We start from the raw sequence: 19422 nt of genomic DNA, 5'->3' as shown, positions 1-19422 counted from the left end.
TAGTCGCTCTTAATTTATTTCTAGGATTGTTTTAATAGTTCATTCTACCGCAAATAAAAAAAATTATTTATAGTCGCTCTTAATTTATTTCTAGGATTATTTTAATAGTTCATTCTACCGCTAATTTTTTAAAATATTTGTTTTATAGTCGCTCTTAATTTATTTCTATGTTTTTATATTCTGTCTTTTTATTTTTTTTACCTTGTCTTATGTACAGCACTTTGGTCAGTCTTGTGACTGCTTTTAAATGTGCTTTATAAATAAATTAACTTGAACTAGAACTTAATATAAAATGAGACCAGTTTTTTTTCTTCTGTTAAACACAAAGAATGATAGACTGAAGAATGAAAGAAAAAACAGCCATTGATTTGCATAGTACAGGGTTTCCACTGGTCATGGAATTTTTGGGATATCATAGAATTTTACATAGGGTGTACCCAAACTAGGTTATCCGAACCAAAGAAGGTCTTAATTGTTTTTACAAATTTAAGTGGATTGAACATAAAAAAATTAAGTTAACAATTTGTGTTGGGACAACATAAAGGAATCCAGCATCTTACAGTGTAGGTGGCATAAATGGTCACGGACTGAATTGAAAATATAGCTAATTATACGGTAGCCGAGTGAGCTGCACTTTAAGAAAAAGCATGCAGTTACACAAAACACCAGCAAATAAAGAAGCAATCTTAGCCAATTTGTCAGCACACATGTTGCAAATTGGTCACAACTCAAACAACTGAAGAAATCACAGCAAATTGGTCCATGACGGACCCTACTGAGATATGATGTATTATTATGCCGTGACGGTTGCTCAGTGAAGTGAATGGTGGTCGTTGAAAGGTGAGTTGTTTTTCCATTTATTTTAATATCCTGATTACACGACATAACACATAACACCATATCTCAGCAGGGTCCGTCATGTTTTGGGGTCCTCTTGAATGATTTCCGTTGTGTTACGTGCATATTTGCAAGTGTTGTGACCGATTTGCAGCACGTTTCTTCAGTTGTTTGTGTTGTGAGAATTTGCAACGTGTGCTGAGAAATTGATGGAGATCGTTTCTTTATTTGCTGGTGTTTTGTGTAACACCAATTATACATTATACGGCCACCATATAATTAGGTTGTAAGCTAATTGCTGTTCATTTTTTACTTTTTTTGCTTTTTATTTGTATTAAAAAACTCATTTGGGTGATTTTTTTAGAGCCTGTAACTGTAGGATTTAAAGTGAATTTAAACCATTTGGGCACAAGAAATTATAAAGTTTGCCACTTTATCAAAGATTATTTGATTATTTATACAATGTTTATACAATTTATACAATTTATACAATGTTTATACAATTTATACAATGTTTATACAATTTGATTATTTATACAGTGTTAACTATACATTGTTATTTCTTTACATTTGATTATTGAATTTCTGCATGTCAATACTTTACAATAACTGTTCATTTACTTTTTTTTTCTATCTTTGTTCTATTGTTTTGCCCTGCTCCTTATTTGTTCCAAATAGAAATCTTGTTAATTTATTTTCTTAATGCAATGTACACTCACTGGCCACTTTTTTAGGTACACCTTACTAGTACCAAGCTGGACACCATTTGCCTTCAGAACTGCTTTAATCCTTTGTGATATAGATTCAACAAGGTACTAGAAGTATTCCTCAGAGATTTTGCTCCATATTAACATGATAGCATCACACAGTTGCTGCAGATTTGTCGGCTGCACATCCATGATGCGAATCTCCCGTTCCACCACATTCCAATAGTGCTCTATTGGATTGAAATCTGGTGACTGTGCAGGCCATTTGAGTACAGTGAACTCATTGTCATGTTCAAGAAACCAGTCTGAGATGATTTGCGCTTTATGGTGCGTTATCCTGTTGGATGTAGCCATAGGAAGATGGCACCAACAACCATGCCACGTTCAAAGCCACTTAAATGACCTTTCTTCCCCATTCTGATAATCAGTTTGAACTGCAGCAGATCGTCTTGACCATGTCTACATGTCTATATGCATTGAGCTGCTGCCATGTGATTAGCTATTTAGAAATTTGCGTTAAAGAGCAGTTGAACAGGTGTACCTAATAAAGTGGCCAGTGAGCGTATATATACATAATTGTAGAAAAACAAAATATCTAATATATTTCTAATAAGCCTTAGACCTTGCTTTCTTTATTCATGTGATATACATCTAAACAAGTGTGAAATTCAGCACTTCTGTGGCTCTCTAGGACCAAACTTGCCAACCCTTGCTAAGGAAAATCCTATTTATATAATGACCTATAAGCTAAATATGTCAGCAAACGCAGCACATACTGTAAAGAGGGCTATTGGAATGATTCAGACATGTAGAGCGTGAACACTATTTATAAAAGTAGCATCGAATACTTTACGCTAAATGTGGATTGCTCACTTTAACTCTTCTTGGAACCTAGATTGCAATGAAGTGGTTAGACTTTGACCCTAAGAGGCAGGAGCACGCTGCAGAACTGCTGTCCCACGTGCGATTTGAGACCATCCCGGCTAGTGAGCTGGTTAGCGAGATCCAGCCAGTGCCACGTATGATGCTAGATCCCCAGTGTCACCGTCTTCTGGTGGATGCCATGAACTACCATTTGCTGCCCTACCAGCAGAACACACTGCAGTCACGCCGAACAAAAGTCCGCGGGAGCCAGAATGCTCTACTAACCATTGGAGGACGGCCTTCGCTGACTGAACGTGCCCTAAGTCGAGAGGTACACACTCTACTTGACAAAAGTCTTGTCGCCTATCCAGGTTTAAGGAACAGCAAATAATAACTTGACTTCTAGTTGATCATTTGGCATCAGACGTGGCTTATATGAAAAGCAAAGGCCTCTAGATTATGATTATTTTAGCAAAATAAAAGATGATCATGCCTTGATGTTTAATGATTTAATTAAGACAGTTAGGTCTAACTTTACTTAGACAGAAGTCTCATTACTTAACAGAAATAATATCCAGTATAGAATATAAAGTCATGCTGCAGTGGAAACAGAATGAATATTGTGTCTGACTCCATCATGAGCTTGGAGGACTGCATCCATACATCTCTGCATTGACTCAAATCTCTGATTAATAAAGTCATCTGGAATGGCAAAGAAAGCGTTCCTGCAGGACTCCCAGAGTTCATCAAGATTCTTTGGATTCATCTTCAAGGCCTCCTCCTTCATCTTACCCCAGGCATGCTCAATAATGTTCATCTCTGGTGACTGGGCTGGCCAATTTTGGAGCACCTTGACCTTCTTTGCCTTCAGGAGCTTTGATGTGGAGGCTGAAGTATGAGAAGGAGCGCTATCCTGCTGAAGAATCTGCCCTCTCCTGTGGTTTGTAATGTAATGGGCAGCACAAATGTCTTGATACCTCAGGCTGTTGATGTTGCCGTCCACTCTGCAGATCTCTCACACGCCCCAATACTGAATGTAACCCCAAACCATGATTTTTCCTTCACCAAACTTCACCAAACAAGAATCTTGGGTTTGCGGGTTCCAATAAGTCTTCTGCAGTATTTGAGGTGATTGGGACCTTCTGCCACTTTTCCAAACGATCAACTAAAGTCAAGTTATAATTTGTTGCTTTTACAACTGGGATCAACGACAAGACTTTGTCAGGTTGTTTATTGATGACATTTCAAACATTTTACAGATTCATGTCTACTACTTCTGGATGTTTACCTTCAGAATGGTTCAATAACGCAGCCAAGATGTTTCTAGTATGAATACCTTGGCTAGGTGGTTTTAGTTTAATGAGAATTAGAGCTAAACTCTTCAAGAAGCTGGCTATCCACACTGTAAAAAATATCCATGTTTTGTGATTCATGAGTGTTTTCTGTTTATTTACAGTGGTGAATATCATTATGGGATGTTGATCTCTGCTCTGTCAACTTTTGATGTTGAAAATTCAACTCTACAGTTAAACAAAGTGACTTTTATTGACATTTGAGTAGTTTGAAAGAATATAATGTATTAGAAATAATATATAGAGAAATAACAGAAAATGTACAGGCAGCCTATTACAAACTGTTTGTACCATAATATTCACCTTATTCTCAGCTGTCGAGCGGGCGCTGCGATTTGAATCTTTTTGTCTCGCGACTTCCGGTCACATTCACTTCCATTCATTTTTTGACGTTAACAACTGCTCGTTACGCTGCTTGATGTTGCAATTTAATATTTTCTTATTATATTATGCTACTTGGTCTGTGTAGTGATGCAAACATTTGTTTGTTGAGCAAGTAGTTTGGCCATTTTATGCCGTTTATTATTCCTAGTCATTTCTCCCATAGGCGACTGAATCGGAAGTTCTAAGACAATCGCGAAAACAGGCGCACTTCCGCATTTTAGAATAAGGTCAATACAACACCAGCCCATATGGTATATCACTTTAAACTAATTAAAAAGATTATTAAAAGCCCCTTTTTCCAATTTTCCAAGGTTAAAAGTTGTTGAAAGAAAGATCATGATTCCATAATGCAATTCAAAAGCATGAATAAACTGGGAAAATAAAACAAACACATACAAAAACTACTAATTCAAGGATATTGTGTACAGTGCAGGAATAGGACTGAATTTCCTGCTCTGCATTTAAAAGAACACTCCACCTTTAGTCTAATATTTAACTCCCCTTACAGTTAAACAAATCAGTTTTAGCATTTTTAATATAAATTAAGCCAATCTCTGAGTCTGGAGACAGCTTTTAACTTAGCTTAGCATAGATCACTAAATCAGATTAGACCCTTAGCATCTCCCTCAAAAACGACTAAAGAGTTTTACATGATTTTCCTATTTAAAGCTTGACTCATTTGTAGTTATTGTGTACTTAAACTGAAGGAAAATGAAAAGTTGCTCTTTACAAGGTTGATATGGAACTACACTCTCATTACATTATAATAATCAATTAAGCTAATAATTCAATTAACAATTAGCCGTAGCATGGTACGATATGCACGCAATGATAATATGCAGAGCCTTGAAATCTTGCAACTACAGAGATATTAGTGCATTCAGAACAACTTTTAGACACTGCATAATATCATTGCACCTGATTCAGCCATGGATGCTACAGCGGCAAAGTTAATTGATTATTACACAAGAATGAGAGTGTAGTTCCTAGCCATATTGGCCTAGAAAATAAAAAATATTAATTTTCCTTGAGTCTCAGCACATAATGTAACTACAGAAGCGTCGAGCTTTAAATACAAAAATGATTAAAATCTCTTTGCTCATTTTTGATCAAGATGCTTATGGTCTAATCCGATTCAATGATCTATGCTAAGCTAAGCTATAAGTGCTCAGATCTGGAGATCAGCTGACTGGATTAAAAATGGGCAATATCTGTTTAACCCTACGGAAGTTGTAAAATGAGCCTATTTTCCAAGTGTTCTTTTAAGAAAATACATATTTGATTTGCTTTTGATCGCTCTCTTGCCTGTTTTAATACGTGAAGGTTCTGTGGAGAGATCCTCGAGAGGGAACGGCTACATGGCGCCATCTTACTCAACTTCCAGCAAAGAGCTTCAACCAGTGTGTGGCCGTGATGGACGGATTCCTGTATGTAGCAGGAGGAGAGGATCAAAACGATGCCCGAAACCAGGCTAAACATGCTGTTGGTACCCTTAGCAGGTATCACAAATAACATCATCAACAACAGTGTAAAACAAGTACTGTTTCTGCAGGACTGCACCTTCCTCCCAGCAAGCATTTTGTGTTTAATAGACAACAATTTGACATCTTGGCTAAAACAAACTTGGCTAAATTTGACATGTGAGCAAAAATCTAACATCTTCCAATAGTCCCCTAGTCATCAAATAGACAGGAATGCATGACTACACATCTGAATTAAAGACTAGTCAATTTTTGGACTATTGAATGTTTTATTAATATTTAATCACCTGAAAGCTAAATAAGTATGTTTTCTATTGATGCATAAGACAATATTTGGTCGAGTTACAAATATTTGAATATCTAAAATCAGAGAGCTCAAAAACATCTAAATATTGGGAAAATTGTCTTTACAGTTGTCCAAATGAGATGTTTAGCAATGCATTTTACTAATCAAAAATTGAGTTTTGATGTTTTTACAGTGGTAAAATGTATTTAAAATCTTCAGAATACACTCACCGTTATTAGGTACACACCACCTAATTAGGTACACCTGTCCAACTGCTCATTAACGCAAATTTCTAATCAGCCACATGACAGCAAGTCAATGCATTTAGGCATATAGGCATGGTCAAGACGATCAGCAGCAGTTCAAACCGAGCATCAGAATGGGGAAGAAAGGGGATATAAGTGACTTTGAACATGGCATGGTTGTTGGTGCCAGACGGGCTGCTCTGAGTATTTCAGAAACTGCTGATCTACTAAGATTTTAACGCACAACCATCTCTAGGGTTTACAGAGAATGGTCCGAAAAAGAGAAAATATCCAGTGAGCGGCAGATCTGTGGATGGAAATGCCTTGTTGATGCCAGAGGTCAGAGGAGAAGACTGGTTCCAGCTGATAGAAAGGCAACAGTAACTCAAATAAGCACTCGTTACAACTGAAGTCTGCAGAAGAGCCTCTCTGAATACACAACACGTCCAACCTTGAGGCAGATGGGCTACAGCAGCAGAAAACCACACCGGGTGCCACTGTTGTCAGCTAAGAACAAGAAACTGAGGCTACAATTCACACAGGCTCACCAAAATTGCACAATAGAAGATTGGAAAAACATTGCCTGGCCTGAGTCTCGATTTGTTGCGACATTCGGATGGTCGGGTCAGAATTTGAATATTTCCAGTACCTTGTTGAATATATGGCAGCTCTAAAGGCAAAAGGGTATCCAACTTGGTACTAGAAATGTATACATAATAAAGTGGCCGGTGAGTGTAGTTTGGGATATTTACTTTCAGCCCACGGTTCGCGATGATATTTGGTTTTTGGCACTTTATACGAAAAAGTTTGGGCACTCCTGGTTTACAGAACAAACCACTGTTATATAATGACTTGCCTAATTACCCTAACTTGCCTAATTAACCTAGTTGTGCATATAAATGTCACTTTAAGCTGAATAGTATCTTGAAAAATGTCTAGTCAAATATTATTTACTGTCATCATGACAGATAAAATAAATCAGTTATTAGAAATGAGTTATTAAAACTATAACATGTAGAAATGTGTTGAAAAAAAAATCTGTTAAACAAAAATTGGGGGGGAAATGCAGGGGGGCTAATAATTCTGACTTCAACTGTATGTTGATGCACATCCAAAATTGTAGAACACTTCAAATCCAATATAACACGTCTATTATTAACTGAGATTTTAACAGCATTTCAATGTATTCCTCAGATATGACCCTCGCTTCAACACATGGCTGCATCTGACCAGCATGCGCCAACGACGTACCCACTTCAGTTTGGTGGCCACTAATGGGCGTCTATACGCCATTGGCGGCCGCAACACCGACGGCCTATTGGCCACCATAGAAAGCTACCAACCTTCAACCAACACATGGCAGCTCCGCACCCCAATGGACATGCCAAGATGCTGCCATTCCAGCGCGGTCCTCCCCTCAGGAGATATATTAGTGACCGGCGGCTACGTCAACTGCGCATACTCCCGCTCTGTCATCCAATACAGCATTGACAGAGATGCATGGAGCGAGAAAGGAGAGCTGGAAACACCTCGCGGGTGGCATTGCTCTGCATTACTAGCAGGAAAAGTGTATGTTGTTGGTGGAAGCCAATTGGGAGCGGGTGGAGTCCGTATTGATGTGATGACCATGGAGGTTTATTCTCCGGAGAGCCAGGAGTGGAGTAGAGCTGCTAATCTGCCAATAGGAGTGAGCACGGCTGGGATGTCCCCAATCGGGAGTCATCTGTATATATTAGGTGGATGGAATGAAGCAGAAAAGCGCTACAAGTCGGCGGTGCAGAGGTATGATCCTGGCACCGACAGCTGGGCAGCAGTGGAGGATCTACCTGAACCCATCGTTGGAGTGTCCTGCTGCGCTCTGGGTTTGCCTCCAAGACACACGTCCCGCAGACACCGAAACACCCCGTCCCATGAAGACCACAGCAGTGTGACTCTGCAGAACAACACTGCATGAGAAGATATAACAGTTTATAGAGAAAGACAAAATGAAGAAGAGAAACAGTGTAAAAATATCTGTTAATTAACAATGTTTTCTGTTTATTAATGCTTGTGAATTGCATTTTGGGAGCTTGATCTGTTCTCTGTCGACTTCTGATATAAATTTAAACTCTGCAGTTTAACAAAGTGACTTTTATTATTGACAGTTTAGTCGTTTGAAATGATATATATGTATAATAAATAATATATAGATACATAAAATGTACTGAGAGTTTATTGCATGGTGTTTGTAGCGTAATCTCCAACACCAACCCAGACAAGATAGCACTTTAAACTATTAAAAATGTTCAGAAAAGTGACTTTATTAGAAATTCTGACGGTTAAAGGTAGTTGGACGAAAGATTAAAGTCCCATAATGCAAGTCAAAAGCTTAAAAAATGTGGAAAAATAAAAGTATGAATCACAAAATATGAAAAGCTGCTAATTTACGGATATTTTACACCAGTGTAGGGTGAAAAGAGAGATTGATGGAGAGAAGAAGTGAGAGAACAAGAAAGAGAGAAATTTGGGATTGAAAATTTGAGAGTATAAAGAGTAACCAGTGTTGGGGAAAGTTACTTTTGAAAGTAATGCATTACGATATGGAGTTACTCCCCCAAAGAGTAACTAGTTACATTACTTTTTATTGTAATTAATGCCAGGGGTGCCGCAGGGAGGGAGGGGGGTTATGACGATTCTAAGGGCGACTCCACGTCTGTACTTGAGTAATGTGTTACGTTACTTTTAAGTTACTTTTTCTTAAGTAAGTTGCGTTACTTTGTTACTTTTTAATGTGACTTATAAAATTAGGACGATTCTAAGGGCCCATGCTGTTTTGGGGCCCCACCACCCTCCGCTCTGCACTTTTGTTCTCGACTACACGTCTCCCACCCCCAATGTTGTCATCGGGCCCGTACCGGCAAACGGCGTCCCTGAATAATGCATTACAATACTTTTGATTTACTTTTAATCTTCACTTTCGTCCATGACTCCACCCCCTCCCTCTTTTTTTTTTTTTGCTAACTTTAGTCCGCGACACACTCAAAATCTTGTCACAGGGCCTGTAATGGCCAGCAGCACCTTTAAGTAGTGTTACGTTACTTTTAGTTACTTTTTCTTAAGTAAAAGTAACTAGTTGTGTTACTTTTTACTGTGACTAATGAAGATAGGACAATTCTAAGGGCCCATGACGTTTTGGGGCCCCCCAGAGACACTATACCACCACAACACCCCCACCAACCCCACTCTTCACTTTTGTTCACGACTACACGTTCCACACCCCCAATGTTGTCATAGGGCAATAATGCGTTACGTTATCTTTTGAGTTACTTTTAATTAAGAGAAAGTAGTTAGTTGCGTTACTTTTTATTGTGATTAGTGGCAGGGGTGCCACTAAGGGAGGTGGGGGATATGTGGAGTTAGGACGACGGGGTCCATGCCGAAGAGGCCCACCCGCTCTTCACTTCCGTCCGTGACTCCACTCACCTCTCCCACCTCCCTTTCCTTTTTTTCCCACTTTCGTTCTCGACACCCTCAAAATGTTGTCACAGGACCCATACCCCTCAGCGGGGACCCCGAGTAATATGTTACGTTAAGTAAATAGTTGCATCACTTTATTACTTTGTATTGAGACAAATGAACGATTCTAAGAGCCCCCCAGAGATACTATCAGGGGCCCACAACCCCCCTCCCCCCCGCTCTTCACTTTTGTCCACGACTACACGTCCCCCACCCAATGTTGTTATAGGGCCCGAACCTGCCTGTGGCGTCCCTGAATAATGCGTTTCATTACTTTTGAGTTACTTTTCTTAATTAAAACTAGTTGCGTTACTTCGTTACTTCTTATTGTGGTTAATGCCAGGGGCGCCACTAGGGGGAGAAAGTTAGGACGATTGGGCTCATGCCACATTGGTCCCCCAGAGATACTATTAGGGGCCCACCCGGGCGCTAATCACTTTTGTCTGCGACTCCATGCCGCCCCCGCCCCCCCACTTTCGTATGTCAACTCCATCCGTCCTCCTATTTCGTCCGCGACACCTACGAAATGTTGCCATTGGGCCTATACCAGGCAGTGGCAGCCCTGAATAATGCATTACATTACTTTTGAGTTACTAATGAGAATACTTCCATCGCAGAAAAGTAGCCCAGATAAGTTTCAAAAAGTAACTCAAATATTGATTAAAAAAAAAAAAAAAAAAGTAATGCTACTAGTTACTTGAAAAATATTAAATAACTCGCATTACTTGTAATGTGGTACCCCCAACACTGAGTGTAACACCATCAAAAGGTGTAGTTCACTAAAACCTGAAATTTATGAAATGATTTACTCATCACAAACCTTTGGGTTTCTGTCTTCTGTTAGACACTAAAGATATTTTGAAAAATCTGTAGATACTTGTAACCATTAACCTCTATAGTATTTGTTTTTCTTACTATGGAAGTCAAGGTTACATCTTTAGAATATCCTATTCTTCAACAGAATAGGGAAACTCAAAGGTTTGGGATCACTTGAGGTTGAGTAAATAGTCATTTCAAATTTTTGGGTGAACTAACCCTTTAAGTCTTTGTTTTAGTCTTGTTCTTAAACACCAGAGATGCTTTTAGATTCACTGGAAGTTCAGAGAACAGGCACTACATGAATGAAGAATATGAAAGGTACATTTCACACATGCCTCTGCAGTGTGAGGAATATAGTGAAGTTTATGGAAGAGTTTTAGAAATTGAGCCGAACAGTTCTACTGAAAACACCATTATATAAAAAGCTTCATTCAGTAGTGCTGAATAAAGCAGCAATTGTTTATTTATTCCTCATATTTATTTATTTTTTATTCTAAATGTTCTCTCTCACTTTTCAAACTCAGTCACCGCAAATATCACTCAGGGGTATTTAAGATTTGTATTATTTATACACAAACACATGAAATTAGTTAGAAAGGGGTTTCAAATGTTGCCAATTTTAAATTAGCGCAGCCACAAATTTAAAATACACTCAATTGTTCAACCTCAAGTTCTCCAAACCCTCAGGGGTTTCTTCATTCTGTTAAACACTATCATTTTGAAGCTGAAACCTGTAACCATTGACATTCATAGCAGGAAAAACAAATCCTACAGAAGTCAATGTTTACCGGTTTCTTCGTCTTTTTGTCAAACACAAGATATTCCAATGAGGTTTGAAACAAGTGATGGGCAAATAAATGAATTTTCAGGTTTAAATGAGCCATCTCTTTAACTCATGGTCTATAAACTGACTAATGGTAAAAGTTTCCTTCCCCATTCTAGCCCATTGATGTTTCTTGTTTTAAAGTGACCGTAATGTCTCAATAACATCTCTTTACTTTCTTTATATGATCATTACAATGAACATCTGTAACAGATAAAACATGATCTTCCAAAACAAAGATGTCAGCTCCCGAATGCACAGCCAAGTGGGAATTCCAGTATAAGAGAACAGCCTAGAGCAGGGGTGTCAAACTCAATTCCTGGAGGGCCGAAGCCCTGCAGTTTAGTTCCAACCCTGCTCCAACTCACTTACATGTAGGTTTCAAACAAGCCTGAAGGACTCAATTAGTTTGATCAGGTGTGTTTAATTAGGGTTGGAACTAAACTGTGCAGAGCTGCGGCCCTTTTAGGACTGAGTTTGACATCTGTGGCCTAGAGTGTATCTGCTACTAGATCTCAGATTTAAATAAAGCTTAATTGATTAAACCCGAACATGCTTCTTTTTTCCCTCTAAAGCATTACAACGACTCACCAACCAACCTTTAACTTTGAAAAAGAGCATTTTCAAAATTTACACAGCATACACAAAAAATAAAGGACTGAACCAAGGATATCAAGAAGAGATTTACCATAATTTTCACCCTTTAAAATGTCCAGATGTATTCGGTTTTAAATTGATCAGACAGCCAAAGAGAAGCACAACTCCACCACAATCAAATGAAGACACATGGACAGGAGTTTGGCATTTTGTTTCTTTTTATTTTTTTGATACAAATTCAAAAAATGGTGGTCCTTTACTTGCCAGGGAGGATGATGCCGTCATACTGAAAGACAAGACAAAAAAAGTGTTTAGGTTAATTCGGTTTAACTGCTTGAAAAACACTAAACACAAGAGATTGCATTAGAAATGTCAAATTTAACACTTTAACATTAGAAAATGTTTGCCTAGCATTGACACTGGCAATCATGATTAAAAAAAAAAACAACAACAACAACAACGACATAAAATGGCTGTAGAGGGGTGGGAATGACATTAGCAGGCAAAAGAATAGGTGGAAAAGCCATATAAATGACCGGCAGCTCATTGTAAAACTCAGGGAAATTCTGGTTTAAATTAGTTTAATTAAATGTAAACTTCATAATCTAAATGTATAAGCCCAAATATTAATGCTACATGTTCAACAAGCACAAGTGAGAGAGGGGATCTGAATCAAAAACGGTATCGAGCATTTCATTTGTGGCATTTTTGCAGAATATAATAAGACGATATGGAAGCACAGTTGGAGAGGATTAACGTGATCGGAAAAGGTCTTCGGACAGCAGTGCACTGCCCACTAATGAAATGAGGCAATTCAACACACCTTCTGCTGGAACCAGCGCATGGCCTCCTCCTTGCGGATGCGGTGTTTAGCGCCGATGCGGCCTGTCTTCCTCTTTTTGTCAGCAATGCTGAACCCGGGTCTGCCAAGAACCTACAGTAAACAGATGAGGGGATTAGTTCACAAGTTAAAAGTCTGATCTTCCCAAACTTCTCTTGTTCCAAAACTAAAGCGGTGTCTCCTGCTGAACAAAATGTATGATCATTTGAAGAACAGCGCACACTAGTGATGAGCATTATATATCCGCAGGGGCTGTAGATAATCTGCAGGTTAACAAATGGAAAAATATGACTGCATTTTCAATGCATTTTTGATCCAGCAGACAGACACTAATATGGACTAATATTAGACTATAGTAATTAAAAATAATAATAATCTTCCCTCAGGGGTGGACATTTTCCATCAAGCAGAAATTAAAATAAATAAAAAGTCAGGCAAGAAGTGTAGTTTGGGAGCATTAGCATAGTAAACAGATTAGTCTATTGCTTAGGCTAGACATAATTTGTTACAATGATGGCAACAAGAGCGTTGGCATTAATTTTTGGATTGAGTAATAAATCTGGTGTTTATGTTATTGAAATGAAGGCTAATCCATGCAAAACCAAACGGTCATAAATAAAAACAGACTTAATAATTGCGATCAGATCATCATAGATGTGCACTGCATGTTTCAAAACATCTTTTGTGCTCAAAAGAAACTCAAGCTTGAACCATCTATAGGTTAAGCAAATTGTTGTTTTTTTAATAATATATAATACAAATAATATTCACAGCTCAAATAATAAACTTGCACGTTAAATTTGGAGCAAACAATATGGTCACATCTCTCAGAAAATACAAAACCCCCACATAAAAAAATATAAATTCAACAAGCAGATTACTAAAATAAAGACTTAAATCAAATTTGCACCAGCTACAAATCAAGTTCTTTAGTCTTAAAGTGGAAAAAATTGAAAAGCTAGAGCAAAATATAAATATCTTTGAGAAAAAACCTTTCTGCATCTATAAAAAGATGAATTTTTGGGTCCATAAGATACTTTTAAACGTAACTCACCACGTAGAAGTCCAATCCGTAGATTCCAATGCTTGGGTCGTACTTGATGCCCAAATCGATGTGTTCCTGGATACCAAAGCCAAAGTTTCCGGTGTCTGAGAAGTTGTTCTTTCTCAACTCGTACTCGCGCACCTGGAGAAAAAAACATTTATAAAATTACATTTAAAAAGCAAAATATAGACCATCCATAAGCAGGCAGTGAGGGATACAAATTGTCGAATAGCAAGACAAACTTCTGAATTGCTAAGTATAACCTCACAATTGCAAAAAAATAAAAATAAAAAAATAAATCTCCAGCAGTTTTTTTTTTTTTCTTCCAGAACTGAATGTGACGTAGAACTTTAGGTTTCTATATGATGAGAGGGAAATAGTCCGATGAAAAATGCAATTTTATGTGGGAAATAAAAAAAAAAAGGTTCATGTGGGAAGTTGGAATGATTTTCTTCTTAGTTTGGTCCAAGTGGATTAAATATGTAAAGCCATTATGGGCAGATTTTAACTTGGTATGACTTTGTAAACACTTTCACCCAGTCTTTCACCATAGACCAAGAACAAATGTAACATCATTAAATATGGAATTTAATTTACCAATAACAGATTACAACTCCCTTAAAATTGTTAAAATGATAAATGTTATTAATAATGAATTCATTTTTTTTTTGTTTTTTTGTTTTTATTGTTAAAATGTGTGAAGAACAAAACCTCACAATAAACACGTGCTCTAATTTTATTAGATGTAACCTTTCAATCTCCTGACCATAATCAGACATTACATTATGTAAAAAAACAAACAAATTGCAGAACAAATTATTTTCATTAGCCTTATTAAAGAAATGCAAGATGAAGTCAATATTAATATCTTGGAATTATAATGCTTTGCAAAATTTCAAGACATCAAATTAAAATAGATTTCAAACTATTGCATAATACAAGCGTCCCCATTCTGTGAGATATTTCAGACCTGCCGCTAGGGATGTTTTGGTTGTACGATTATAGTCTGAGAAATAATAACGGTTTCACAATTATGCATTCATTACTTTCAAAACACTACTAGTTTAGAAAAACACATGACTACTCCCTTTTAATATTTAATATTCTGTGCTATTTATTGCTGCTCAGTAACCAAATAATACAACAGACAATTGTCCATTTCTCTTTGGACTTAAAAATAAGTGAACAAGATATTTTACACTGAAAATAAAAAGACAGAACAATAAATAAATTAAATAAATATATATAAGAATAAAAAAAAAAACCAGTGTTTGTCTAATGCTGCGTTCACACCAGACGTGGAACGCGCGTCAAGCGCGAGTGATTTACATGTTAAGTCAGTGCAAACGCGCAAATAGACATCCTGTGGCGCGATACGCGCGAATGGCGCTCAGCGAATGACGCAAATTGCGCGAATGGCGTGGTGCGAATAGCGCGATACACGCGAGGCGAACTGAGTGTTTGCGCGTTTGACGTGCTTAACGAGCGTTTCGCGCGAATCTCGAGTTCGAAAATCTGAACTTCAGCTGACGCCGCGTTAACCAATCAGAAGCTTGCTCTTGTGGGGGCGTGATTATGACGTGGAACCTGTTGATGGTGTCCCGGGGCAAATCCTCCAGGCGACACCGACAACAAGTCATCAAACTGGGCTTGGCTGAGTCAGAGGTACCCCTGAAAGTCTCCGTCATCCAGGTTCAGTTTCTGGAGGAGTTTATGAGCTCTCAGAGCTGGATGCACCTCTGAAAGGATGCAGTGGACTCATACAGGACCCTAAACGTATCGACGCTGTTTTTCAGTCTCCATGAAGCACATTAACACTGTTATTTTCTTAATAAAATCCATATTAGCCATTTAGCTATGAAGCTAGAGTCACCGGGTAGACAGAAGCCCTGCCCATCACACGAATCCGCGTCTGTTCTGAAGTGAATTTGACATGCGAATGAAGCGGATTTGACGGGCGAATGAAGCGGGGGTTGACGCGCAAATGAAGCGAGTAAACTCAAATGTTCACGCGGCTATTTACGCGTGAATATCGCGATTCATCCGCACCTGGTGTGAACACAGCATAATGTAAATCTAAGCATCATATCTTAAGTATTTCCCTCTTAAAGAGAAAGAATGTAATCAATGACTGCCAAATAGTTTTCAGCCTCAGCCATTGTTAATCCTGTGTGTCTGGGTATTAGCCTTGGTGCACAAGCTTGGAATTTTAAATAAGGGCACAGATGGCATAACTTTGTTTAGTTGCAGAAGTTTTGTTCTGTGCAGAAACACGATGTTGAGAAGCCTTCACAATTAATTTACCATAACTAATTAAATCGCGGTTAATAGTGAAATTGGTTAATCATTTCATCTCTACCTGCCGCAAAGAAAAAAATAAATCCTTTTATTTCAAGCATTCATTGTCCTATCTCAAAGTTTTCTCTTACCTTCAATCCCTTCTCCAGGATTTCCTCAGCCTTGGCTCCTCGAACAGTGCAGTGGACTGCAATCTTTTCATTTCTACGAATACCGAAGGATCGCACAGTGTAGCGGGCTGGAGGAAAAACAAGCAATCAATGCAAGAATAATTTTATGAAAAAACAAGTCATTACACATTAGGGATTTTTTTTGAGTACATACTTTAAAATGCCAAAAAAAAAACTTTACATTGACTAACAAAAGTAAAAAAAAAAAAACATTTCAGTATTTATTGTTGTCAATGTTAGTGTGTCCCCTCTCCTCCAATCAGCAGCGATATGGCCGCTGTTGCATCATCCAGGTGGATGCTGCACACTGGTGGTGGATGAGGAAAATGCCACTCACCCTTGGAGAAGACTGGAGTCTGTCCTGTCAGCTGCTCCAGCACTTTAGCAGCTCTGGTCAGTCTGTCACCGCTCTCACCCACACAGATGTTCAGGCACAGTTTGCGGATGCGCAGCTCCCTCATGGGGTTCTCCTTCTTCTCGCTCTGGTCCTGTGTAATTAAATAACAGACAAATAATGAGCTGTCAGTAAAGAGCAGTGGTCACCAAACCTATTCCTCAAGATCCGGTGTCCTGTAGAGTTCAGCTAAAACCCAAATCAAACACACTTGAATAATCTAATCAAGGTCTTAGTAGGCAACTTAGGTAAATTTGGTCACCTTAATATAATTTCAGCATTCTTTGCATAGACTAAATAGGGAAATCACTAGCCAGTGACTATAAAAGTACAACATTGTTCCCAATCAATTAAATGGTGCTAATGTTATTTTAAGTCATATTACATGCGATTTCAGACCGAAAATTCAAAGTAGCATGGTAAACAATATAGGGACGTTGTCACTGAACAAATGTGCAATTATTAATGATTGTTAATAATGCAATTTAGTTAAAGTTGGTTTTATAAAGTCAGCAAGTTAAACTCAGACCCAATATTCAAAGTAGGATGGCAAGCAAGATCAAGTCTTATTGTCAAATATGCTGAACATTCTTGATAAACATCACAGATGAAGTTGCAGTCTTCAGTCTATGGTGCAAACAAGCAATATATAAAGAAATATCCAAGACAGTATCTAAAACAAGAGTGATAATAGTGCAAAAGGAGTAACGTTATATGTAAATGTCACGTTGTCACTGTTCAAAAATGTACAAATGTGTTGAATATGAAACCCATTTGACTTTAAACTTTCCTTTCTCTCCACCCAATTCTCGCTCATATTCAGTACAATTCAATATAGTCAAGTTAAATAATGAGCTGTCAGGATAGAGACCCCTTCACAAACCTGCACCATCTCTCAAAATAACACTAACAAGCACAGCAATTAAGGACACTGCATCTTTTAACACTTACTGATGGTGTATAATCTTAAAACACCTATTAGACAAACTTTAACGAGCCAAACGCTAACTTATTATTGACAGAAGTCCGAAATGAACATGCCCGGACATGTCCAGCACTAGGTTATCCCATCCGCTAGCACAGACATTAGCTGAAATAATAACCATTAACGAGGACATAAGTTATTTGCTCATCCGGAATCTGTACATATAATAGTAAAAAACGATCTAAGCTGTATTTTAAGCACGTTGTGTACTTTAAATTGGTCAATGACGTGCCGTTGGGGCTCTTCGGCACATTCTGAAGCTAGCGGTAATATTAGCTTCATCCGACTATTCTGGCCACTAATAACTCCGTTATTCTGTTTGACACATCTGTAGCGATTTATAACGATGTGCTTCGTGTGGTTATTGCGTAAAACCAAGCAGATGTTTAGTGATTTTAACGGTACCCCGGCTAGGACACAATTTATGCTGTACTCACCGCCATGTTTGATCACTAGAAGAGAACGATACACTTCCGGCGCAAAGCATTTATGCTGCGTTTTGCGTCCAGAGAACTACACTACCCAGCATTCCTCGCACATAAAGGTTGTGCTTCCGGTACATTTCACAAGACAAAAATAATCTTTAAATTTATTTGACATGACTTAATTTGGTTCTTTATTCCTCAATATATCCTTCAGAAACTTGGAGGGCTATCTTTTTTCCTGAGATGCAATTTTCTTCCTGGAAAATTGCCAGTTAAATTCACCAGCAAGTATTATTGGCTTGGGAAATTTGTTTTCAGCATAGCTTTTTTTCAACATAAAATCCTATTATGGAATAATTATCTCATAACCACTAGAAACAAATTTTTATTTTTACATAAATTGTTTCAAAGAAACATATTTTGCTACAGATTTGCTCTACGATATTGGAAACATGCTCTCTTATGAAGACTTTATGATGATTCATTCATTCGTTAATTAATTAATTAATTCATTCATTCATTCATTCATTCATTCATTCATTCATTAATTCATTTTTTTTTCGGCTTAGTCTCTTTATTAATCCTGGGTCACCACAGCAGAATGAAGCGCCAACTTATACAGCATGTTTTATGAAGTGGATGCCCTTCCAGCCGCAACTTATCTGAGGGAAACATCCACACACACTCATTCACACACATACACTATGGACAATTTAGCCTACTCAATTTGTCTTTGGACTGTGGGGGAAACCAGAGCACCCGGAGGAAACCCACTCGAACGCAGGGAGAACATGCAAACTCCACACAGAAACGCCAGCTGACCCAGCCGAGGCTCAAACCAGCGACCTGCTTGCTGTGAGGTGACAGCACTACCTACTGTGCCACATCATCGCCCAATGAGGATACATAACTTTCCAATTCCTTTTAAAGAATTTCACCAAGTGGTTAAAGGGGTCCCACTTTATATTAAGTGGCCTTAACTACTATGTACTTACACAAGAATTAATAGTTTGTTACAAAGTACTTATTGTGTAAGTTCATGTATTTACTGTGTACTTATGCTTGATTTAATACAATTATGTAATTACATCTGTAATTAACTTTTGTAATTACATTTGTAAATACACTGTTGACCATGCCTTACACCTTAACCCACCCTTAAACCTACCCATACAACCAAACCTGTTCATAACCCAACCTCTATCCCAACTCAAATGCACCACAAGTGTTCTCAAATACATCATAAACACAGTAAGTACAATGTATTTCTTTTTTTGATGCAATTACATAGTAGTTAAGGACACTTAATATAAAGTGGGACCGTTAAAGGTATTCCCGCTGGTTTAGTGCAACTTATTAATAATCACCTTTCTT

General features: G+C 38.0%; 3 protein-coding genes across 13 annotated transcripts in view; 2 read left to right on the top strand and 1 right to left on the bottom strand.

The window, feature by feature from the left end:
- Positions 1-11844, top strand: part of klhl43 (kelch-like family member 43) — a 29503-nt gene extending 17659 nt beyond the window's left edge. For 4 of the 9 annotated variants that reach the window (XR_015517236.2, XR_015517238.2, XR_015517237.2 and 1 more), the window contains 4 exons: positions 2440-2739; positions 5468-5643; positions 7351-11619; positions 11746-11844. Coding sequence is in view for 4 of the 9 variants with exons in the window: in XM_087296086.2 (XP_087152212.2) it covers positions 2440-2739; positions 5468-5643; positions 7351-8110 (1236 nt within the window). In the remaining 5 variants the exon portion in view is untranslated. Of the gene's footprint in view, positions 1-2439; positions 4048-4371; positions 5644-7350 lie in introns of those variants that run through there. The other 5 variants (XM_087296086.2, XM_087296088.2, XM_087296087.2 and 2 more) reach the window with 2 other exon arrangements.
- Positions 1-19422, top strand: part of ppt1 (palmitoyl-protein thioesterase 1 (ceroid-lipofuscinosis, neuronal 1, infantile)) — an 847627-nt gene that overhangs the window by 748916 nt on the left and 79289 nt on the right. The gene's annotated exons all lie outside the window — the stretch shown is intronic.
- rpl11 (ribosomal protein L11) lies at positions 12091-18087 on the bottom strand. Of its 3 annotated transcripts, none has more exons than XM_087294308.2 (6): positions 17856-18084; positions 16582-16732; positions 16206-16312; positions 13786-13917; positions 12714-12824; positions 12091-12176 (listed from the first exon to the last, which is right to left on the bottom strand). In XM_087294308.2, exons 1-6 carry the CDS (start codon positions 17874-17876, stop codon positions 12147-12149), a joined length of 552 nt encoding a protein of 183 aa, XP_087150434.1. In that variant the 5' UTR covers positions 17877-18084; the 3' UTR covers positions 12091-12146.

The sequence above is a fragment of the Danio rerio genome, chromosome 19, assembly GCF_052040795.2.
Source record: "Danio rerio strain M-AB ecotype USA chromosome 19, GRCz13ab, whole genome shotgun sequence".
Taxonomy (NCBI): Eukaryota; Metazoa; Chordata; class Actinopteri; order Cypriniformes; family Danionidae; genus Danio; species Danio rerio.
This window is presented reverse-complemented; position numbering and strand designations above follow the sequence as displayed.